Below are 26383 nucleotides of genomic sequence, written 5' to 3'. Positions count from 1 at the left end.
CAAGGCTGGTTGGAATTTACTATTTAGAAAGAAATGCTTATGTTCAAATATAATAAGACAAATGTGAAAGAATTAGACAAAGGTAAAATAAGCGAAAGAAAATGATTTAAGAAGGAAGAGAGCAAAGATAAGAGACAACTACTTTTCCCTTTTTTTGTTAGATTTGTGAGCAAATTAGTTAAAAAATGCTGGACATGTCAGAAAAATGTTATCGTAAAATATTCAATTAATGATCATAGGTCCGCGTCGCAGACCCAGACGAGGACCCTAAATTATGCTACTGCCTCCAAAACGAGGAAGAAGGTAAGGGGTTTTGTCTTATACAGCAGCAGTTAGCATAATTTGATTACAGCATTTTAATAGGGTAAGAAAAAGAAACTGACGTAGGTCAAATCACATATATTCTGTCCGGCCCTGAATTTTAGGAAAACAATATGTGCAGTCATGAAATAACCGGTGAATTAAACACATAACACGATCCGGTTCACAATTAAATTTATCAAGATTATTTCCAATTTACCTGAAAATGACATGCGGAAGGTCATATGTTTTGAAAGAAACTGGTATTACTCAAAGGGCTTTCAATTCATAGAATCTACTTCAACCGATATGCTTTAAGTACTACATAGAAAACACACGTAGTAGTGGACAATTAGTTAAAGTATCAGACGGCGGTATCGAAACTGATACAAATACAAATTTATTTATCTTAAATTTAGATATTCAATTTCATGCCGTTTTAAATAATTTTCCTTTAATCTGAACTTGATCCGTTTACAAGACAGTAAAACTAATCAAAAACCAACGTACACGGTAAAATTATAGGCCACTCACACAGAAACAAGCACGATCCTCGTCTATTAAGATTTCACTTGATTAACGATCAACTATGAATTCCGTACGTTACTTAGCTAAGCAATTGTGGATTAACCTTCCACTCACCCTGCAATTTATTCTATTCGGTAGAACATATTAACAAGGTGCTTAATCCTTAAACATGAAGCCAAGCATACTTACAAAGATGTCACACTCCAACTCAGTTGAATTCATACATTGTACTGTAGATTATTACAAGAAATCAACTGAGTAGTAAAATACTTGCATGAAAAGGACCTTATGAGTAATGTTCAAAACATATGTCAACACGGATCATTAAACAACTACAAACATCCGAATTGTAATTATAAGTTGACAGATTTGCATTTTTAATATGTATTTTCAGACCCTTCAAATACTAAGGATCAAGCAGCCAGAGCTGACCAAGATCAGAAATGGCCACAGTCTCTCTTCAGACCTGCAAACTCGAGCTTCCGAGGACTATAATCAACAGAATTCACATTATTTTTCATTTCTTAGCTATACTAAGCTTACTATACTACAGAGTTTCTCACATCTTTGGTAATGATGGGACTGTGCCAGTTTTTGTTTGGGGGCTTATGGCAATTGCAGAGATCATGTTTACTTTTATTTGGATACTGATGCAGGCTTTTCGATGGAGGCCCGTGGCTAGGACAGTTTTTCCTGAGAATCTTCCTGCAGATGGGGAGTTACCGGGAGTGGATGTGTTTATTTGCACTGCTGATCCTACTAAAGAGCCTACTGTTGAGGTGATGAACACTGTTTTGTCAGCTATGGCTCTTGATTATCCGTCGGATAGGCTTAGCGTTTATTTGTCTGATGATGGGGGTGCTGCATCAACACTTTATGCTATTAAGGAAGCGTGTCTGTTTGCAGAGTCTTGGTTGCCCTTTTGTAGAGAATATGATGTCAAGACCAGATGTCCTGAGGCATTTTTTTCCAAGTTGGGAGATGATGAACGCGTTTTGAGGAGCGATGAGTTTAAGGCGGAGGAAGCAAAATTGAAGGTAATCATGTTGTTTGTAAGAGGAAATTTAGAGTATGATACTGTCAGAGTGTTTTTTAGAGTGGATAGTGAAAAACAGAACCAGCTAAAGAGTATTTTGTGTTGCAGTCTGCATATGAGGTGTTCAAGGTGAACGTCGAGAAAGCTGCTTTAGAAGACAGTGTTGTGCATGATCGATCTGCTTACATTGAGGTATGTACTAATCCAAAACTGAATTCAATTCAATGACAGAACAACTCATACCTTAGTTAAGGTCCTTAATTCAAGAATTGTTGTGGAATTTTGTCAGTGCCTTTAAGAATTATGATCAGATATCACATATTATAATACTGGCATGTATTTTTCATTGAATTTTAGGTAATACATGATGATAAGAGCAAGGACAGGGAGAATGACAAGAAACATAAGATGCCTCTTCTAGTTTATGTGTCTCGTGAGAAAAGGCCAACTCGTCCTCATCGTTTCAAGGCTGGAGCCCTCAATGCACTTGTACGCACAATAAAAATCTTGCTACTTTACTCTCCTCTGTCACTTTTACATAATGATTATGAATTTGCATACCAACATTGTTTCAGCTTCGCGTTTCTGGCATAATGAGCAATGCCCCTTACATACTTGTGTTGGACTGTGATATGTACTGCAACGACCCTGCCTCTGCAAGACAATCCATGTGCTTCCATCTTGATCCTCAGATGTCTCGCGATCTCTCTTATGTACAGTACCCTCAAATTTTCTATAATGTCAGTGACAACGATATCTATGATGGCCAGGCAAGAGCAGCTTACAAGGTGCAGTAAATTAAACCAGCTGCAGCTTCTGTACCTTAGTTATTGATAATCAATTGACCCTTTGTAGTTCAGCTACGGAAAATGACTGATAAAATCTGTTTGTCTCAGACAAAATATCAAGGTATGGATGGCCAACGAGGAACGGTTTGTGCAGGGACAGGATATTACTTGAACAAAAAGGCACTATACTGTAGTCCCTATCAAGAAGGTTTGCTCATATTCTGAAGCAATTGTTTAAACATCGAGTCTATATCTAAGAGCTGTAAAAGGAAGAAACTAGTCAATATGTTGTTGATGTTTCCATTTACTTTGATTTACAGAGAAAATTCTTCAGGAATCAGAGAAGCAATTTGGCAGTTCCACCGAGTTCATTGCCTCCTTAAAAGGCAGTAACAAGGACAACTCCGGTAAAATGAAAAATTTATCAGAAGCAGTCATGAAAGAGGCAGAGGCTCTGGCTTGTTGTGACTACGAAAAGGACACACAATGGGGTAAAGAGGCAAGTATCACAACATGTTTCTTTCTGAAACGCGTGCTAGGCTTAATACGACAATATGTAAGTTTCATGGGAAATTTTTTAAGTTTCTGTTCATGTGATGACAGATTGGCTACTCCTATGATTGTCTATTGGAGAGTACATTCACCGGTTATCGTTTGCATAACAGAGGATGGCGTTCGGTCTATCTGTATCCCAAAAGGCCATGTTTCTTGGGATGTACCACCATTGATATGAAAGATGCATTGGTTCAACTCATAAAATGGTCCTCTGGATTGCTTCAAGTCGGCCTCTCCAAGTTTAGTCCAATGACTTATGGTTTGTCAAATACGACAATGCTTCAAAGTCTCTGCTACGGATACTTCACATTCATGCCACTTTTCTCAGTCCCTTGCCTATTATACGGAATCATTTCTCCCCTATGTTTCTTAACCGGCATTCCCTTGTTCCCTAAGGTACACGAACCACCCCCCGTCTTTAAAATGAAATCCATCATTTCATTTCACCACGGTTATTCTTTTTGCAGGTTTCAAGCCCATGGTTTGCAGCATTTGCTGGGGTGTACACATCATCCCTCATTCAACATCTATACGAAGTCCTATCCAGTGGCGGATCCATCAGGACATGGTGGAATGAGCAAAGAATATTCATGATAAAGTCCGTTACAGCATTGCTTTTCGGAAGCCTGGATGTCCTAATGAAGTGGCTAGGCATGACAAAAGCCAGCTTCAGACTGACAAACAAAGCCGTGGATCAAGAAAAGCTGGAGAAATATATGAAGGGAAAATTCGATTTCAGTGGCGCCAAGATGTTCATGATCCCATTAACATTGCTAGTCATACTTAACACAGTATGTTTTCTAGGTGGCATGAGAAGGCTAATGACAAAGCACAACTGGGAAGAAATGTTCGGACAGGCTTTTCTTTGTTCATTCAATTTAGTCCTCAGTCTTCCCATACTTCAGGGGCTCATACCAAAAAGATTCAAGTGATGAATGCGTTTTAATTTGGGCATGTACAATCTATAGCTCTTGTAAACACATGGATTTTATTTTATGTACTGGAGATGAATTGAGTGTGTTGCGGTAATCTTCCGATAAAAGGGAAAAATGCGGGTAAAAATAGTGTTGTCGTAGGAGTCAGATAATTGTTTGATAAATTTTTCTGATATATGCATATTTTGAGATTATTTGATAGTGAAAAACAGCTTTTTAGTTTTTACACAAGCATGAGAGCACGTGATTTTCCTAAAAACAGTTTTGAGCTAAATAGTGATGTTCAGAAAAGAAAAGTCGTTTTATCAAATAATTTTTCGCCTGTTTTTGAGCAACAACCAAACGATATCCAGGAGTGTTGGAGAAATCCTGCTTTTGACCGAGAAGCTTAAATAGCAGTCGGAAATGGCAGAAATTGTTGTAGCGAAATCAAATTATTTGCACAAAAGCAGTCAAATTTTTCATCCGAATTTCTTCGGGTTCAAATCCAACTGAAATGCTGAACTCACATATATTACAAAAATAAAAAAGATTTATGAAATATATTACCAAAGCTAGACGGCCTGGACTGCTCGTTCAAACAAAAGCATACACAATAATCGATAAAACAATACTATGAATTAGTACAGCGGTTTCAAGACTCCCAAATTCTTATACGTTACTCCCTCCGTTTCAGATTACATGTCCATTTTAAAAAAATCATATATAATTTAAGAAAAGTGGATTGTGAGAAAAAAGAGGTGTATTAAGTCATTAATTCAATATAATATGTAGGGTATGCTTGATTTGGAAATATAAATTTACATTGAAAGTTGAAGTGGATAAATATTTTGAAACAATTTTTTTATTCTGAAGTGAACATGTATTTTGAAACGGAGGGAGTAGTATATATTATCCTTGATAATCCCCCGTTAAAACAAGAAACATAGTCATTTCCTCGGCCGTTCTATGTATATATGTGTCACGCTGAGTGAGGCTTATTAAGTTATTATAGTTGAGCTAAGTTATAAACAAGGTTAACTGCAAAACTCGCACATCAATGTGATTCTGCGCGCAGCGATGCTCTGAATATACAGTTACTAGAATTCTTGTTAACAGATGAGAAGTATATCATGTATGCATCACTATCACTGATTTATGATGGATAACCTGTGATTGATTTACTGCGCGCCTAAACTTACGACGAAATTTAAAAACTGTCATAATGACGGAAATCTAATCCATCATAAGTACAATATTTTAATTATTAAATTATGACGTAAAGCACTTAACTAATACTAGTTTTTTTCCTGAGAAGAAACGACGTGTATATATGATAGATGGTCCTTTTGATCCTAAGTTATTCAATATTATGACGGAGATCCAACCCGTCGCAAGTACAATTATTAAATTATGATATAAAGTACTTGACTAATACTAGTTTTTCCCGTGAGAAGAAACGACGCGTATTTATGATGATGGTCCTTTCTTTGCCGCCATAAGTTACTCATTTGAATACTTTTTCTTAATTAAAAAACAATCAAAAAGTGTCCGAGTACAACGCCGTTTTTACATTATAACTAAGGAAGAATAAATTTATGTCCGTGTTAATTTGTTGTAATACATGTAGCATAATATGGTCTACTATTCTTAGTTTCGAGAATATTTCGTGCATCAAATACCAAAACTAGACAAAAATCAACTAGTCTTAACTACTTCAAGAATGTTTCATGTAACGAATACCTAAACCTAGTTTCAAGAATGTTTCATGTATCGAATACATAAATTGGGCAATGAACTACTATTCTTTTAGCTTCAAGAATGTTTCATGTACCAAACACCTAAAGTGTATGTAGTTGATGAATCTAAAATTTTCTTGTCTTTAATCTTTTGGAGACAACAACTAAGCAGATGAACAAAATATATCCATCCAGCTTGATATAGTTTCTGACTTATATCACAAATCAATAAGCTTTACTATATCCTTATAGTTTTTGTCTCCTTTAAAATTGACATGCAACTGCAACATCATGAATTAGTCCAAACAAGCAACAGCATGTATGTACACTAGTCACTACAACTGCAGAAACTAGGCAGCCTAGTGATACCATGTTACATACAAGGTAACCGAGATGATATATGCTACTTTAATTATATGCTGAGATCAATGTATCTGATCAGAATCATACTACGGGGGTTCTTATTCTTAATTTTTTCCATTCTAGTCATATTATAAATTATTAGTTAAGTACATATAAAATGTATAACAGTTTGCAGTACTCAGCTGCTAACTCGAGATGATCAACATCGATGTTACTGATTAGTTATTTTGCTAATTAAGATTTAAGCTACAATATTATAAGTGGTTAGATGAGAAATCAAGACTCCTAGCAGATGATTACATGATCTGGTATACATTCTCAGTCATGTTTGCTGTCTAATTATCATACTGATCAGTGATCAGTACTTACTGATCATAATCATTAATTAGCATCACAGCAAATCGTATTGATGATGATGAACAAGAAGATATTTTAACTAGTAATTAATGTACATATATATCATAGTAATTAATCAGGAATCAGAACGTTTGATCAGTTATAACCAGATCATAAACGCGTGATCACTTTCAGATTCTTATGCAATATATACAATGATCTAATTACTTATTTACTGCAAATATAATATGGAGCGAGGAACTTAAATTGCAACTAACCGCATGTACCGCGAATGAAACTAGAGCTTCATTTACATATATAGTCTTTCACTTGTTCCGATTCGATCTTGCACTTGAACACCTTCATTTCCCTTCTGATCAACAGGCACAATCAAACTTTTCTGTTCATGTAACACCTATAGATATATACCAAGTTCGAACTCAATTTACTAGTTATTAGGTCTATTCGGATCATGACCAAGTCGCAGCTCCAGATCCACTTCATTCTCCATCTTTTCATCTCTTCTTCCAACTTCATCCTCTTTAAAACTCCTCCACGACCCCATATCCAGACTCAAATTCGGACCTAAGTTCTTCAAACTCACATACGGAACCTGACTAGGGTTTGGAACTGACAAATTAAACTGACGACTATAATCAGCTTCACCACACTTAGAATTAGAATTAGACTCATGATCACTGAAGAACGGATTCGAAAAAGACGTCCCACGAAAGACCTCACTTGGCTTACTGGCCTTGGCCTTTTCTTTTCGGTGTATGTTCATGTGGCCTCCGAGAGCTTGCGCATTCGTGAACCCTCTCTTGCAGAAGTTGCACTCGTAGGAGCGCCCCGTGCCTGCAGCGTTGTCGATGACCGAAGCTTCCGGAACCTTCTCCTGTCCAGACTTATCCATATATACTTCGATTCTTGATCTCAAGCAAAAAAGCTTTGTTTCTTTGTGCAGAAGTTAAAGATGTGAGAGCAGATCAGGTTGACTAAGAAAGACAATGGAAGAGGCTGTGTTTGATTTATAAGTTGAAAGCTACTTTGTTTTTATTTAATTTTTCTCTGGAAAAAACAAAATAAATGTGGGTTATTAAATGAGGAAATTGATATCGAAAACAATGTTTGAGATTCATATGAACCGTGCCTTTCCATTCGGCTGGTTTGAAACGTGATCCTATATATCTAAACAAGTAAGGATTATGAATAAACTGATATGTAGCTACTAAAGAGACTTGAAATTTGAAAGTATCTAGTTGAAAACCGACAAGCTAGTTGTGTTTGTGTCTGAGAAAAGATGTACATGAACATATATATACGAGTGAGTTGGCTCCAAATGAATCTGTCATTCTCCGTCGTCTCTCGTTCTCGTGTCTTGTTTTAGAAGCTCTTACTAGGTTGATTCCACACAAGTCATTCATTGTCAATGCGACTATTTCTAGGTTTTCGTAGGATGACTCATCTGCACTTCTTTTCGATCCTCTTTTCTCTATACTTATAATGGGATTAATATTCCTACTCGCTTCTGGTTCTCTACATATATAAATGGGTCATGAAAAATAAAACCGATTTTTTATACATATGCGTGTATTTATCTAAAATTACACTCGCACTAATTAAATTTTATCTTATTATATCGTAGTGAATACTCTTCATTTACAACAAAACATGATATTCGCGATGGAAGTCTTGCGCACCGAACTTACGACTTGAGAAAAATGACATAAATATTTTGTCATAAATTTGGAACTTATAACATATTTTAGTCTTAATTTACGACGTAAATATCGTGTTTTGTTGTAGTGCATGTCCGAGTATCTAAATTTCTATGAATCGATTGTTAAAAGTCGATCATTATATGTGTAGTGATAAAATAAATGCGAGATGGAACAAAGCGCGTAAGAAAGCGTTTCGGTTGATACCATATGGCACAGCTAGCTACTTGATACTTGATATAGCTCCTCACAAGAATAATTATGTGTACAAATATGGACGGAAATTAATGATTTGTTGCACATATTTAATTAATTCCCTCGTTATTTTGAGATGATCAACGCCGAATTTGATCAAGTAAAGCCGTGCGCATACTGTCTTCCGTAATGATGAATGTATTTATTTATGTTGGAAGTAAACAAGTGGCTCGAACCTAAAGTTGCAGTGCAGTATACAGATGTGCAATTTCGTTACGTAGAACCAAATGCCTGAAATGACTAACATATACAGCTGGTGTGCTTATTACAAATACGTAAACAGACGGCCAAAGCTACACAACACTGTCACGGGAAAGCCTGCACCGTCCCGTTCGATTTTCCGGATATTTGAAATTTTCCGTCTATGATCCTTTTTTCTTTCAAATTATTATTATTTAATGTTAAATTGCGACTATAATATTCATATACGTATATAGCTTCGTATTTATCGATGCGGAACCTAAATCCTTAGAACTAATTATTGAGAATACAGCTGATATAGTTAGTCCAACTCAGCATAGCAGTAGTGGTTTTGTTACAGAGTTGACAGCTGGGTTCTGTTAGAGTAGTCAGTTAGTCCATATGCCTATATAACAACTAGACATTCATTTCTTGTAGCTTAAGATTTACAGTTTAGTTTGTACTCTTTGTTTCTCAAGTATGTAGAGCTGTAATCACCATTGTTAACACCTTCAAGTTTACTGTATAAACTCTCCATAGATTAGTAGTTTTACATTGATTCTTCATATATTCCGCATCCATATCTGCAATTTATCATGGTATCAGAGCGATCTACACGATTCTCGGTTGTTTTCTCCATTTGTGCGATCTCCATGTGCGATCTCCATGTGCGATCTCCATGAGCGATCTGTTCTTGTTGTTTCTACTTGACTCAGGTGTAAATCTTCTAATTCTTGTTGATTTACAGTTCCTTTCACATAGTTCTCTGTATTTGTTGATCTTCTGAAATTTGTGCCCTAATTTCTTGTTGAGTTCATTCATGGCTAGTTCTAGTAATTCTGGTCCTTGGAGTCGTCTTGTTACCAATAATTCTGATCCATCTAGCATCTATTACATACATCCTTCTGATTCTCACACTTTTCAACTGGTTAGTTTCAAGTTTAATGGATCTGATTATGCTAGTTGGAAACGTTCCATGTTGCTTTGTTTGTCTACTAAGAACAAGCTTCCTTTTATTGATGGTTCTGCAATCAAGCCTGTTGGTAATACTGATGAACTCAAGGTTTGGGAGAGGTGTAATGATCTTGTTTGCACTTGGATTTTGTATAATCTTGATGAATCTGTATCTCGAAGTGTTCTTTACTTCAAAACTGCTAGAGAAATATGGCTTGATCTTGAGGAGAGGTTTGGTTGTGCTTCCATGACACAAACCTACTCTATTGAACAGCAATTGGCTGACTTAACTCAAGACACCAAAACTATATCTGATTTTTTTACTGAAATCAAGGGTTTGTGGGAAGCTTTGAATGATGCTAGTCCTACAGTGGTTTGTATTTGCAACAAATGCACTTGTAATGTCAATCAGAGGATTGTCCAGAAGGAGAAGAATCATCAATTGCTTCAGTTTATGATGAAACTTAGTGAGAAGTTTGCTAATGTTCGTGGAAATATTTTGATGCAGCAACCTTTGCCCAGCATTTCTAATGCTTATCGAATGTTTGCCCAAGAGGAAAGACATCAGACTTTGTCTAATCTCACTACACAGACAGAGTCCTTAGCATTTGTGGCTGATACACGAAAGAATTTCAAGAACAATTCTCAGAAACCAGGATCATATACTAAGAAATTTGTTACTAACTCAAACAATGGCAGTGGAGGTAATAGCAATACCAAGAAACCAAATACCTACTTTTGTACTCATTGTCAGATGGCAGGTCATAGCATTGATCGTTGCTTCAAGCTTCATGGATATCCTAAAGGTTTCAAGGAGAACAAAAGGGTAGCTGCAGTTGCACATTCTGAAGAACCATCCAATACTAATACTTTTAGTGCAGAACAATACCAGCAACTCATGGAGCTACTCAATAAACAAAGTTCAGATGCACAAAATACTACTCACCATGCTATGTTGGCTGGTAAGATATGTCTAGCATCAGGAACTGTTAATACATCTACTTGGGTACTAGACAGTGGTGCTAGTGATCATATCTGCTCTAATCTTGGTCTGTTTACTTCTTATAAACCTGTTTCTGGTGAGTCTGAGTTCATTGTCATACCAGATGGCACTAAAGTACCTATTCTGCATACTGGTACAGTACAGATTTTTGATTTGGTTTTGCACAATGTGTTGCATATTCCAAAATTCAAATACAATCTTATATCTGTTCAGAAACTTTGTGCAGATTTAAATTGTTCTGTGATTTTTAATGGAACTCAATGTATGCTACAGAGCCCTTTGCAGAGACAGAGTCCAGCTCTTCTTGGTAGCTTACATGGTGGTTTGTACACTACTTCAGCTTTACAACATCACAGTCCAGCAGCTCAACTTAGTGTGAAAGAAGACTTAAACATCTGGCACCTTAGACTTGGACATGCTCCTTTTGATAGATTGAAGAAGATACCAGTTCTATCTCATTTGAAGAATAATTCTGCCAATGTTATTTGCCAGATCTGTCCTATGGCTAAACAAACTAGGTTAAGCTTTACTAGTAGCTCTATCAAAACTAGTGCTCCTTTCGAGTTAATTCATATTGATGTGTGGGGACCGTATAAGATACGCTCTCATAATGGTTGCAATCAATTTTTGACAATTGTGGATGATTTTACTCGTTTTACATGGGTTCATTTGTTGAAATCAAGGACTGAATGTGTGCAAATCATGTCTAATTTCTTACTATATGTTGATACTCAATTCAAGGGTAAAGTGTTGAGGGTCCGTTCGGACAATGCACCAGAACTTTGTCAAGGAGCAATGAAACTGTTTTTCATGTCAAAAGGTATTCTGCAGGAGACCTCTTGTAGCTATACTCCACAACAAAATGGAGTTGTGGAGCGTAAGCATCTGTCATTTGCTTGAAACTGCTAGGTCATTACAGTTCCAATCCAAAATACCTGCTAAATTCTGGAATGAAAGTGTTCTTTGTGCCACTTACTTGATCAACAGACTTCCCCTGCAGAGTATTAACAACGACACTCCTTTCCATAGACTCACTGGTATGATTCCATCTTATGAGCACTTCAAAACTTTTGGATGTTTATGCTTTGCTTCCACAATTGCTGCAGATAGGAGTAAGTTTGATCCTCGTTCTGTGGCATGTGTGTTTCTTGGGTATTCAAACTCTCAAAAGGGATATAAACTCTTAAATCTTAAGACAGATTCTGTTTTTATATCTCGTGATGTTATTTTTCATGAAAAACATTTTCCCTATCATTCAATTGATAAAACTGATGATTTTCCCATACACATCTATCTACCTGCTGTTACTTCTTTGGAAACATATGATTATGTTTCTGATGATAACAACAGTTCTTCTCTTTTTCCTGAGAACACATTTCAGAGTGAAAATCATCATCCTACTGATTGTCATTCTAATAATGTTCCCAGTACTTCTTCTCACAGCCATCTTAATGCTGATCATGATAATTCTGTAACTCATGATTTAAGTTTAGACAATATTGTTCAAGTTCCAGAACCTGTGAGACGATCCACTCGAGTCTCTAAGCCACCAGCATACTTGTCTTCTTATAAGTGTAATCATGCTGTTAAGGAGTCACAAATTGATCAGGTTTCATCTGAACATTGGTGTAATGTAGTCACATTATCACCTTCTGCTTTAACAGCTCCTAAATGTACAATAGTTGAGCCTAAATCATACAAGGAAGCTGCAGCTAGTCCTATGTGGGTTGAGGCAATGAAAAAAGAGTTAGATGCTTTGCATGCTAATCATACTTGGGATCTTGTTTCTCTTCCACCAAACAAGAAAGCAATCGGTTCCAGATGGGTTTTCAAAGTCAAATTAAAATCTGATGGAAGTTTAGAAAGGTGCAAAGCTCGTTTAGTTGCTAAAGGATATAATCAAAAGTTTGGTGTGGACTATGAGGAGACATTTTCTCCTGTTATTAAGATGAGTACTGTGAGAATTCTATTATCAGTTGCAGCCTCAAAGAAGTGGAAATTGCACCAACTAGATGTGAATAATGCATTTTTGCATGGTACATTGAAACAAGAGGTATATATGTGTGTCCTAGAAGGCTTGCCTAATCCTGAAAATTTGGTTTGTCTACTTCGAAAGTCGATATATGGCTTGAAACAAGCATCTCGAGAGTGGCATGGAAAATTGGTTGAAGAATTGATATGTCAAGGGTTTCAACAATCCAAAAATGACTATAGTCTGTTTATTCGAAGAAACAATGGTAAAGTTTGCATTGCAGCTGTTTATGTTGATGATGTAGTTCTTACTGGTGATGATTTATCAGCAGTTGAAAGTTTGAAGTTACATTTGGATACTCAGTTTGGTATCAAGGATCTGGGGGAACTGAATTATTTTTTAGGCATCCAGGTTACTCATACTGCAGAAGGAATTATTTTGAGTCAACAAAAGTTTGCCAAAGAGATTATTGAAGAAGCTGAGATTGATTGTGCACGGACAAATTGTACTCCTTTACCAGTACATTTGAAATTGTCTCAGGATGATGGCAAACTCATTTCTAATCCTGAGAAATATCGGTCTCTAGTTGGGAAGTTAAATTACTTGACCAATTCTAGGCCAGATTTATCTTACACTGTTCAAACCTTGAGCCAGTACATGCATGCTCCAAAGGACACTCATTTAGCAGCTCTTCATCACACAATTCGTTATTTGGCTGGGACAATTTATCAAGGGATTCTATTAAGAGCTACTGATCAATTAACATTGCAAGCTTTTTCAGATGCTGATTGGGCTTCGTGTATTGATTCAAGACGTTCAGTTACTGGTTATGTACTTCTGTTAGGACAGTCTCCTGTTACTTGGAAATCAAAAAAACAACACACCATTTCTAAATCTTCAGCAGAAGCTGAGTATAGAGCAATGGCCTCAGCTGCTGCAGAAGTTACTTGGGCAGTTCGTTTACTTGAGGAACTGGATGTTCGTGATCTTAAGCCTGTGACTTTACATTGTGATAACCAGTCTGCTTTACATATCGCTAAGAATCCAGTGTTTCATGAGCGTACAAAACATATTGAGTTGGATTGCCACTTTACTAGAGACAAGGTTTTGGAAGGTTTACTTCAACTGACATACTTGCCAACTAAATCCCAGCTAGCTGATGTTCTGACTAAAGTTGGACCTTCTGTTCACTTTAATTCTCTATTATCCAAGCTGGGAATGGTTCCTACTCCCATCTTGAGGGGGGATATTGAGAATACAGCTGATATAGTTAGTCCAGCTCAGCATAGCAGTAGTGGTTTTGTTACAGAGTTGACAGCTGGGTTCTGTTAGAGTAGTCAGTTAGTCCATATGCCTATATAACAACTAGACATTCATTTCTTGTAGCTTAAGATTTACAGTTTAGTTTGTACTCTTTGTTTCTCAAGTATGTAGAGCTGTAATCACCATTGTTAACACCTTCAAGTTTACTGTATAAACTCTCCATAGATTAGTAGTTTTACATTGATTCTTCATATATTCCGCATCCATATCTGCAATTTATCACTAATTACATGTCGCTGCCAGTTTCGGAAGCACGCGAATGATAATACTAAGAGCCTGCTTTAGAAAAAAAAGAGCTTGTTTAATTTGCAAATCTAAAATCTTTAATTTTAGGTTATTTTCGACTTTGAACTGAACTTTTTTATTTTTAATAAATTAGAAAGTCGCTTAATACTAAAATAAGTCATGTTTAAAGTTAAAAAAAGGTAGGATATATATATTTGAAATGACTTATTTTCACTACAATTAAAAACGGATAAATTTGACCACGTAAATTTATATGTAACAAGATAAATTAGTAGAAGAATACGTTCGGATCATTTAGCAAAAAAAAAAAAAAATGCGTTCGGATCCAAAACTATGAGAATGAAGTAGAAAAGTTTGTCCGGATAAAGCATGATGGATTCTGGGCGGGCTAAGATTTTCATCTGGGCTTTTCGTTGAAACAACAGAGGGAAAACTGATTTATAATGTTGAATTTGGGCCTTAAGGCCCGTACTTCTTTTACAGAAGCGATCCAGCCTGCTAAACTAGACTTGGCGGGGACTTAAAAATTCACTCTTAATTTCAATCTTCACGCATTAAGAGCAAGTCCAACACTATGCTAAGAGGTTCCCTAAAAATATTATAAAATAATATGTCTTAGTGATTTAGCACAAGATTTAGCACATGAGCTCCAATAGTACTCCCTATATCCATTCCCTATTACTATAATAATATTAAATAGTGGAGGAGAGAGGGAAAAAAGAGAAGGAAATGATGTGAAGGAGAGAGAGAAATGAATATTTTAATGATAAAAATAGTTTAGAAGTGGCTAGCATATTCTAAAAATAGGGAAGGGGAGGCTTGTGCTAGTGATTTAGCACATCACTAGCATAGTGTTGGAGTGCAATTTTATCCCATATTCCCTATTTTTGGATTTAAGACTTGATTTAGCACACCTATCGGCGAAAACACATTGGACAAAGGTGACTGATATGTGGGTGTTGGTAACTTGGTATGATGACGTGTAATAATGAAAAATGATTCTTATGACTTATGAGAGGGTTGAGATTGATGTGGGGATTAAATTTCCTACAAACTTGAACAAATTTTTTTTTTTCATGTTAAAATTGTCACATATATCCATAAATATCTCTATTAGGGGTAATCACGGTCTGGTTTAAACCGCAAAATCCGCATAAACCAATCCGATATTAATCCGATCCAAACCGAAACCGAAATGAGGTTTACGGTTTCGGTTCGACTAATTTAAAAAACCGTGGTTTGTGGGTTGGTTTCGGTTTTATATTAAATCAACCCGTTATAAAACCGAACCGCGTATTTATATATATAATATAAATATTTAATATTATATATATAATATTAATTTTATATAAATATATTCATTTTTTTAGTTTATAATTGCTAGGCTGTTGTTTAGTTACTTACCTTATCAATACCAACTACAAGTCATATCAATTCAGTAATCCACGACTTCGATTCAAGTTTATGCATTTTATTACACTAAAGTTTGTATTTTAATTTAACTACATGAAATTGTGTAAATGGAGACAAAATGATACTTTATTTTCTAGTATTATTCATAAATCCTCGTCTTTGATTATAAGCCTTAGTCATAAACCGATCAATCTGCTTAACTGAACCATCAAAAACCGCACCGCTTGGTCCGAGTTAATTGGTTTGCGGGTCATGGGTTGGTTTGAGATTTTAAAAAACCGCTAATGTATGGTTTGGTTCCGGTTCTACCTCCAACCCGAACCAAACCAGACCGCGATCACCCCTAATCTCTATATTATATTCCCTCAATTCCACTATATTAGACGTTCTTTATTAGCCGTTTTTTATCCTCAAGAATCTAGTTTCACTCACCTACTTATTCTTAATTGATTCTTTTTGACTTGTTATAAAATTTTCTCATTTTCTCGTTACTCTCTCTTTAATGTCATCTATCTGAACTCTTTCATCTCCTTCTCTGTTTCCATATAAACTCATACGTATACTTGTTCTACACACTATTTCATTCTTATTTTTTAAAGTACTCATCTTTTAGATAATGGAGGGTGCAAATGAAGACAAAAGAGTAGACAAAAATGAAGAAAAAAGCATTACAAACTTAAAAATTGATTTGAATCATGATGTCAAATTAGACGTTGATCTGAATGAATTTCCTGAAGAACGTGGAGGAGATTCCACCCACCAGGGTGTTCTCATGATGTGGAAAATATAGTTCGAACAAGGATACTTTAGTTTGAGATATTTTTGAATACTTTGTATTTTTCTAATATATTACAAAAAGAATAAAAATTCTGAGATATTTATGGATATCTTTCATTTTTTTTTTTGACAAACAAGGAGATTTTATTAAGTCACAAAATCAGACAATAAAACATTTTTAACACATATAGGGACAGAACTCCTATGATCAAACACTCGATCTGGAAATGAATACAAGACTCTAGCTAATTGATAAGCTGCTCTATTAGCAGACCGTTTAATAAAGAACGCCGAAATTTGGTGTTCTTTATCAAACGGTCCGCCATATTACCAAAATTGTGTTTAACTCTTGTCCCTGAAATTGCTTACCGAGCATTGCCATGTTATATTCTAATATTACAACATAATTATCGTCATATTATCAAGTATGATCCCAAATTTTCAAGATAGATTAAGGAAAGATTTTTTTTTATCATTTTATTAAGTTAACTTTCCTCAGTTATTATAACATAATTATAATCTATTATATATCTAATAGAGCAAACTTGAGTAATTTAATTCAAAATGACAACTCTACCTTTTGCTCATTATACAATATCTATATATATAAAGGTTATTATTGGTTTTTAATACTGACGTATTTATTAGACATTAATGTCTAATCATTAATATACATTAATTGCTTTATAATTAAAACTCCAATACATATATGCATATGATATTTATAATTATGATTTAATAAATAAATAAATATCCCGTATCGTAAAAAATGAAAATCAAAAAATTGACGATTAATCGAAATGATTAACATGATCATTATTTAAAATTATTTGATATTATGTATGCAAATAATATATGTATAAAATCATTTTTAAAATTTTAAATTTTCCTCACAAATTATATAAATCTTAGTATTCTACCTGAATGATTAATCCAATTTTGACCAATTAATCATCGATTTAACTGAATTTCACCAAATCGGATTAAAAATATGTTTGAATATTGATTAATCGGCCGATTTTTAGAATATTTAATTATTATGATTTAATAAAATATTATATATATATATATTATATTCGAATAATAATAAATATATAAATAACTTTATGACAAAGACTCTGATTCGGCAAGAATTTCATTTTTTATATTAGATTTTCAATTATTTTAGGTGAGTAGTAATTTAATTATATAATAAAATTTTAAATAGTATATATTTTTTGTATTTATATTTTATTAAATATTATAATAGTGAGTATATGTGTACATATAGATATCAACATAATATGATTTAAAATATAAATAAATATGAAATTTCAATTTAAAAAAGATGAACAAAAGGATATAACATGTATTAAATAAAATAATTTAAAGCAATCCGTACTTTGCGGTTAAGAAGCTAGTTGTATTAAAATATGAGATTCATTTCTCAAATTTTAAGTTGAATTAACAAGGAGACACTTTCATCGGTAGTTGATTTAATACAATCAAAATTTTGTTATATCATTTAGAAATAACGGGAAAAAAATTCGTCATTAATTTCTGGGATATAGAAACTTCGGACAAAAATGTCCGTCATAAATTACAAGTTGGGAGTTTTCAAAAAAAAAATGTCTACTATTGTTTTCCGATTTCATGTCATTGTTTCGGCGTCCAATATACATACACACATGTCCACAACATAAACTCAAACTCATGAATCTATTCAAAATTGAATTACATATACACAAACGCGCAACCAAATAGAATTTCATATCTCAAATATTAAACACAAAAAATTACTTAATACATAAGATTAACAAAATGTAATCGTTATTACAAAATTTTATCTCTGTCATCATACAAAAGTTACAAAAATTGCGCCGTTAATTAAATTACATATAAAAGAGTTTAATCCTTAATCACACGACCACCTTATGATCTAATATTAGGTGATTGGCATAGTTAACGATCTTCGAAATTTGTACCGGACCTCTCTTCCTCACCTCCGCTTGTGTCAATGTTGCCGTCATCATCTGCAATGCCCGGCCTCAAAATTTACATATGAATCTCAATATATATGTAAATTTAATATTATGAGGATTGAATTTAATATTACTTTCTTAAAAGAATTTATACCGGATGAATCTAAGGGGGTGTTTGTTTACTGCATTTTAAAAGCCCGACTTCTAGATTTATAAGTTAGAAATACTTATTCGTACTGTTTGTGTAATAAGTCGAGAAACACTTATCATGATTGTCACGACGGTAAGTCGAGGCGAGTCGATAGTATATACCTAGTTACCTACCAAATGTAGTTGACTACAATAACACCGTATAATGGAACATGTAGGCTATAGCAAACAAGAATGCATTATGGTCAAAACAACTAGAGAAAAATAGAGCAAGTTGTAAAACAAACACTGCAGTTCTAATGCTGAAAAACAGAGCAGAAAACAAAAAATTATTGTAAGTCTAAATGTAAAGACAACTCTATCTGTTACATAGGGATGATAACTCAACAATAGAACAGGACAAGTAAATAACACTATGCCTGCACCGAAATCGGAAGATACGAAGACAAAGGTTGAAGAAGCCATCTACAGTCTTGAAGGAATAAGTTCACTGGAAGAAGTTCATTAATATGTTCATGCCTCAGTGAAGAATAAAGATTGAAGTATTCAAGATTGTGGAAGCAATGAAGATGTTGTCCAAGTACTCGAAAGATTTCAGTGCAACCCCTGAAGCAAGATATTTCAGGATATCTTGGTTGGTTATTTATAATCAACAAATTGAAGCAAAACTCAAGTCTGGTGTGACTGATTAAGTACGTTGTCAAGAAAAGAAGACGGAGAATCAATTCTGTATTAGTCGTTCGTGAACCAGACCAGTACACAGGACGTCAGTACGTGTGAATTGGATTCGAAGGATTCAATCAAGAATAACTTAATCAAGTCAAGGCAAAGCGACCTCCAAATTAACTAGTAAACACTTATATGTATATATGTGTAACATATATGTATATATATAGGTGTGCTAGATTGTTCTAAGTTAGAACAAGGAATAAATGGAGCCAATTATCTTCCTGGCGCCACATGATATTAAAGGAGGAACAAGGAAGCTTTTGATTTATTCAAAAGACTTCCTTGCGCCAAAATATATTAGAATCAACTTAAACAATTCTGTTGAATTGTTTTGGTTGGAACAAGGAAGGAACCTCTGACTTTTATTCTTTCCTTGCGCCACTAAAACGAATTCAACAATTGTTTTGGCGCAAGTTGAAGGAGGAACAAGGAAGAAATGGAGCAAGCTAGAGAGGAACAAGGAAGAAATGGAGCAAGCTAGAAAAGAACAAGGAAGGAATGGAACAAGGAAGGAATTAATTATTTTAATTCTTCCTTGCGCCAAGAATGGAACAAGGAAGAAATTATTATTTATAATTCCTCCTTGCGCCAAGAATGGAACAAGGAAAGAATTATTAATTATAATTCTTCCTTGCGCCAAATTCATCATCCAGCCACTTCTTCCTTGCGCCAATTGGAACAAGGAAGGAATTGTCTTCCTTGCGCCAATTGGAACAAGGAAGATATTGGTTTGCTTGCGCCAGTTTATTAAACAATTCTGTTAAATTGATTTAACTGGAACGAGGAAGGAATTTCCAATTCTTATTTCTTCCTTGCGCCATTTAAATCATGTAAACATTTCTTCTGAATTGTTTTGGTGCAAGTTGAAGGAGGAGCAAGGTAGATTGGAGCAAGGAAGCTAATACAAGGAACGAGGAAGCTTTGTTCTGATTGGTTGAAAGCTTCCTTGCGCCAAGAACAAGCACCAGCTGAGTGTTGAATCCCAAGTCTATAAATAGAGGCTTTGTGTTTCATTTTGAATATACAACTACAACTACCCACATTACACACTTTGTAAAGTGCACACACTACACACATACGAGAGCTTAGATAGAAGATCTGTTTTGATAGGCGTTTGTGTGTAGAGTGTATTGTAGTCTCTGCAGCCAACCTTCGGGTTTGGATTTATAGCACCTTCGAGGTATTTATCAATATACGGATATACCTTGGAAAATATTGTGTGTTGGTTTAATATTTTCATATCCTCAGAAACTGACCCAATAAATATCCGGAACACGAAACCCATTACAGGACTGCAATTTATTTATCCGCAAGATTCGAAAGAATTTCAAATTGTAGTGAGTATCGTATTCAACCCCCCCTTCTACGATACTTTGGACCTAACAATTATATAAAACATGCCAAACACAATTAACTGCAGAGTTAATTAAGAACATTCAGCAGCGGAATGCAAAACCTGCAGATTATAAAACCGCAGAATTTTGACTCTGCAATCTGCACATCTGGGCAGTGAACTAGTGGAAAACAAACGCAGTGAACTAGTCGTCGCTGGTAGCTGTTATATGATGTAATTAAGGTTGAAGATATGTTTTATAGGTTAAAACAAGTTCAGCTCGATCTTGACCGAGTTTTGACCAAGTTTGGGTCAATTTTAAAACCAGTCGAGGATCCAAGTGACTAGTCGACTCGACTAGTCGCCCAATCGACCAGTCAGTCGACAAGTCAGACGAAATATGAGTTTTTCTCTAGTCGACTTCCCATTCTCGACTGCTCGACTAGTCGTCGACTAGTCGAGCGCCGTGACAACCATGACACTTGTTAAAAGTTAGGATCGCTAACTTTTGTTTCACGGCTTCTATTTATTTTCCAAACACTTTAATTATTTATAAGTTTTAACTTGTTTCTAACTTCTAATCTACTTTTTTATTTTAAGCAAGAAACACTTATTTTAAACTCGTCCAAATGACTCTTAAATTCAGATTCCGGAGGGCATTCACCAGGCACGGTGGCACCCCTTATTCCCCTATAATTACTTTACATGTTGTGCTCGGTTTGTTTGCTGCATCATGAGAAGGTCCTTTACATAATCACACCCGTTATCTTACCCTCTAGATCATATCTGATTACTGAGTATGAAGTTAAGTCGGAGTAGTCCACAAAACAGGTAGTGCAATCAGCAACTGATCGATTGGATCGCACCATCAAGTCATCAAAACACAGAGTTGAAATTAACAAAAACGACAAATAGTTGTTAGAGCAGATAATTTACCACTGCTGATGACATTTATAATAATATTGCAGCCCCCACCACTGATTTCAATGTTTGCCAGTAATTAAATACTAATTAGCGGTCTGAATTTCATTAATCCATAATTAGTGGATTCGCTTGCTTTCATGGTGATGTACGACTTGGATTAATTTAATCTAATCTGCACTCATCTGCAAGTGGTCCAAACGAGGCCACTTGTTAATTGGGTGAATATGTCTCATTGTTGATTTCTTTAATCCAAAACGTTGAACAATTATTGAACAAATAGAGGGTCCAGAACACTACGACTTTAGCGTTGGAATGTTGTATTAAAGTTAAAACAAAGGGTGATTCATAATTAGTGATTGTTTAAGCACCATGACACGTGATTTCATGTGAAGAGGGCCCTTCATGTTTGCGAGACCTTCGTTAATTTATATATAATTAAAGCTAGATTATAAAGTAATCATCATTAGAACTGCGCGCAGAGCAGCTCGCGAATTACTTTTCGTTTGGAGTTTTAGATTGATTTGAAGTTATTTATAACTAGTGAAAAAAGCCGCGCTTCGCGGCGGCGTGATAAATTTTGATATGAATAAGTATTATAATAACATAGAAATTATTTGAGTCATCTTTCCGTTAAACATATCACAAATGAAAAATATTATAATTGGTATAAATATTTGTTTAAGTGGTCATCCTGTCAAACACAATACTAATAATAAAATTAGTTTGAACCTCCTTCCCGTCAAAGACAATATTAATCCATAATTATTATTTTTATGATAAAATTAAATACTATAATTTAGATCAAAATTAGTTTGAGCCGCTCTCTTATCAAACACAATACCAATAACAAAACATTATAATTTAGATATTAGTTTGAGTCGCTTTATTGCCAAACACATACTAATAAAAATTATTCTAATTATGATAAAATTAAAGATTATAATTGGACAAAAAGTATTTTGAACTGTGGTCCCGTTTTAACAAAAATATATACTATAACATAGATAAAAAATTATTTTAGCCACTTTCCTGTCAAACATAATACTAATAGAAAATTTATTATTATTTAGATAAAAATTAGTTTGGGCCGCCTCCCGTGCCCGTCAAACACAATACTAATCAACATTATCATAAAATCAATATATGATTCCTATTTTATATGTATTATTTTATATGTTAATTATTTTTATTTTTTGACTCCTATTTATTAGTTTAAAATTATTATTCTTTTATGGTTCTAATATTTTTGGTATTAGTTTTTTAATGATTATTATCTTTACAATCTTTTATTTTCTATTCGAAATTTAAGAAAATTATAAGACTAAATCGGAAATAAAAATTGTACGTATTACCTTACAAATCTTAAATATAAATTGTATTTTATCTATGATTATTAGTTTAAATAAATATAATCATATTCCTTTTGGCATTCCTAGATAATAAAAAAATTGTATTACCTCTAGAATCTGAAAAAAAAAAGAATTATATTAACTTTTGAAATCCTTCAAGTTGATTTCTTTTAAACATAATCTTATTTCTTTTAGGATTACTAAATAAGAAAAGAATTATGTCATCTTTAGAATTCAATAAGAAATATTAAATAAAAAAGAAAAGAATTGTATCATCTTTAGAATTCAATAAGAAAAGAATTGTATCATCTTTAGAATTCTTGAATCTGATTTTTTGAATTACAACTATATTTTCTATCCGAAATTTAAGAAAATTCAGAAGACTGAATCGAGCAATTATAGGACGCTCGCATCCTCCATTATATATCGCGCTTCGCGGCGGCGTGATAAATTTTGATATGAATTAGAATTATAATAGGATAAAAATTATTTTGAGTCATCTTCCCATTAAACATATTACAAATAAAAAATATTATAATTGATATAAAAATTTGTTTAAGTGATCATCCTGTCAAACACAATACTAATAATAAAATTAGTTCGAACCCCACTCCCGTCAAAAACAATATTAATCCATAATTATTATTTTTATGATAAATTAAATATTATAATTTAGATCAAAATTAGTTTGAGTCGCTCTCTTGTCAAACACAATACTTATAACAAAACATTACTCCCTCCATCCCATTTTAAGCATCCTGTTTTGACTTATAACGGTCAAATTGACCAAATTTGACCAAGCATAAAAAACAAATTCATTATTATTTTGAAAAACTAAAAATTACATTTTATAGTATATTGTATGTATTTTATAATGACATAATTTTTTTTACTTTTAAAAATTATATTATATGTGTAAATCTCAGTTAAAATTTGGTCAATTTAACCATTCAAAAGTTAAACAGGACACTTAAAATGGGATGGAGGAAGTATAATTTAGATATTAGTTTGAGTCGTTTTAGTGTCAAACACAATACTAATAAAAATTATTCTAATTATGACAAAATTAGAGATTATTTTAAATTGTGTAACAAAAAAATATATTATAACATAGATAAAAAATTATTTTAGCGACTTTACCGTCAAACATAATACTAATAGAAAATTTATTATTATTTGGATAAAAATTAGTTTGGGCTGCCTCCCGTGCCCGTCAAACGATATACTGATCAAGAACCATTTACATTATCATAAAATCAATATATGATACCTATTTTTTATATATTATTTTATTTGTTAATTATTTTTATTTTTTGATTCCAATTTATTAGTTAAAAATTATTATTCTTTTATAAAAATTATTTTAGCGACTTTCCCGTCAAACATAATACTAATAAAAAAATTATTATTATTTAGATAAAAATTAGTTTGGGCCGCCTCCCGTGCCCGTCAAACACAATACTAATCAAGACCCATTTACATTATCATAAAATTAATATATGATTCCTATTTTTTATATATTATTTTATTTGTTAATTTTTTTTATTTTTTGATGCCTATTTATTAGTTAAAAGTTATTATTCTTTTATGGTTCTAATTTTTGTTGCTATCAGTTTTTTTAATGATTATTATCTTTACAATCCTTTATTTTCTATTCGAAAATTAAGAAAATTATAAGAGTAAATCAATAATATAAATTGTACGTATTACCTTACAAATCTTAAATATAAATTGTATTTTATCTATGATTTTGTTAGTTTGAATAAATATAATCCTATTTCTATTAGGATTACTAAATAAGAAAAGAATTGTCTTATCTTTAGAATTCAATAAGAAATACTAAATAAGAAAAGAATTGTATCATGTTTAGAATTTGATAAGAAAAGAGTTGTATTACTTTTAGAATTCTTAAACCTGAATTTTTGAATTATAACTATATTTTCTATCCGAAATTTAAGAAAAATCAGAAGACTGAATCGAACAATTCTAGAGACGCCCGCATCCTCCTTTATATATATATATATTGATGATTAATTAATAATGCTTGTTGTTCTTGGAATAAATATAAGTGGATATATGGACGGGGCACTGCTGTATATTAAAAACGAGTGGATGGGGTGCTTACAAGGACAAAATCATTTTTCTGTTGGATAACGAACTATCAAGCATGTCGTATCTAACATCTCGTAATTTATTTATTTTTCTTTTTCATTCTAGTGTAGACATGAAGACATCCCTCGATCTGTTGCCCTAATTTATTATTTTATTTAATATTCATTAGAGTTCAATTTATATTTTTAGATAAATTAATCATAATTTTATTATTTTTGTCAAACTAGACAACTTTTATTTCTTTATTGTCACCTTCAAAAATCAGATTGAAACTTTAAAAGTTAAAAGGTGTTTAATTCATAATTTTAAATAAATAATAATAAATTTAATTTAGATCATCGAATTAATTAAAGAATCAATCAAATTTTTGATGGCGATCGATCATTAATCAAATGTAAAGACAACCATTAGCCTTAAAATACGGTTAGAATTCATTAGACTTGTGATTCGTATTTCAAAATAGTAAAACTATCACATATAAGTATAACTAGCATAAAAGCCCGTGCGAGGCACGGGCCTAGTTCGTGTTTGTATCATAAATAATATTCATGTGTCATCATATTATTTCGAATGTAACTATTACGTTTTATTCTTTGACAAAATATGTAAATATAAAAATGTAATATTTGCAACCTAATAATATTAATAGTAACAATAAGTACCATATTATTAAAAAAAATGGATCAAAAACTCCATTTGAACTGATTATTCTATATTCAGATTCGTTAGGATATAGAGTCCACTATCATATTATCTACATGTTCAAAATTATATTTGAAATTAATGTTGATTTTTTAGATTTTAAATATATTATACCTCATTAAAAGTATTTGTAATTTATTGTTGAAAATTATTAAATCATTTCATCTATTTTAACATGATTTTGATGAAAACTTGTTCTTAATATGTGAATTACGATATCCTAAATCATGATTAAATGAAGATGTGTGGTCCGCGTTGTTTTAATTTTATTTCTTCTTTTTTATCATAGGTTTGCGTAATAGTTAAGTGATACATGGTGATGATGGGGCAGATCATCAACACATTATTTTATAACATATGTTGCACACATTTTGTACAAATAGAAATTGAAACATATGTTGTATGTAAAAAAACCCATACCATATTTTATTATAAAAACATCAATTGAACTACTAACCTTATAATTGTACCCAAAAAAAATTCTGACACCTTTGATGTGGCTTACCCTTTTATTTTTTATATCAATTATATAGTACTTCAATGTCTTAGATCTCAAATTGATTTTACCTTTAGATATTAACTATATTATACCTCATCAATAGAATCTGTAATTTATTGTTGAAAATTAGATTATTTCATCTGATATAACATGATGTGACCTGACAAAAAAAACATGATTTTGTTGAAAACTTATTCTTGATATGTGAATTACGATATCCAAAA

The 26383-nt window shown here is 33.1% G+C and overlaps 2 protein-coding genes across 2 annotated transcripts; one reads left to right on the top strand and one right to left on the bottom strand.

Annotated features, from left to right (window-relative positions):
- Positions 1-1214: 1214 nt before the first annotated feature.
- LOC108199173 (cellulose synthase-like protein G1) lies at positions 1215-4228 on the top strand. The gene is made up of 8 exons (XM_017366904.2): positions 1215-1865; positions 1973-2056; positions 2222-2353; positions 2440-2652; positions 2761-2860; positions 2973-3151; positions 3256-3603; positions 3675-4228. The coding sequence occupies exons 1-8, from the start codon at positions 1272-1274 to the stop codon at positions 4137-4139; spliced, it is 2115 nt and encodes a 704-aa protein (XP_017222393.1). The 5' UTR covers positions 1215-1271; the 3' UTR covers positions 4140-4228.
- Positions 4229-7007: 2779 nt separating this feature from the next.
- LOC108198438 (zinc finger protein 11) lies at positions 7008-7472 on the bottom strand. The gene has a single exon (XM_017366193.1). The coding sequence runs from the start codon at positions 7470-7472 to the stop codon at positions 7008-7010; it is 465 nt and encodes a 154-aa protein (XP_017221682.1).
- Positions 7473-26383: the final 18911 nt, after the last annotated feature.

The sequence above is a fragment of the Daucus carota genome, chromosome 8 (genome assembly GCF_001625215.2).
Source record: "Daucus carota subsp. sativus chromosome 8, DH1 v3.0, whole genome shotgun sequence".
NCBI lineage: Eukaryota > Viridiplantae > Streptophyta > Magnoliopsida > Apiales > Apiaceae > Daucus > Daucus carota.
This window is presented reverse-complemented; position numbering and strand designations above follow the sequence as displayed.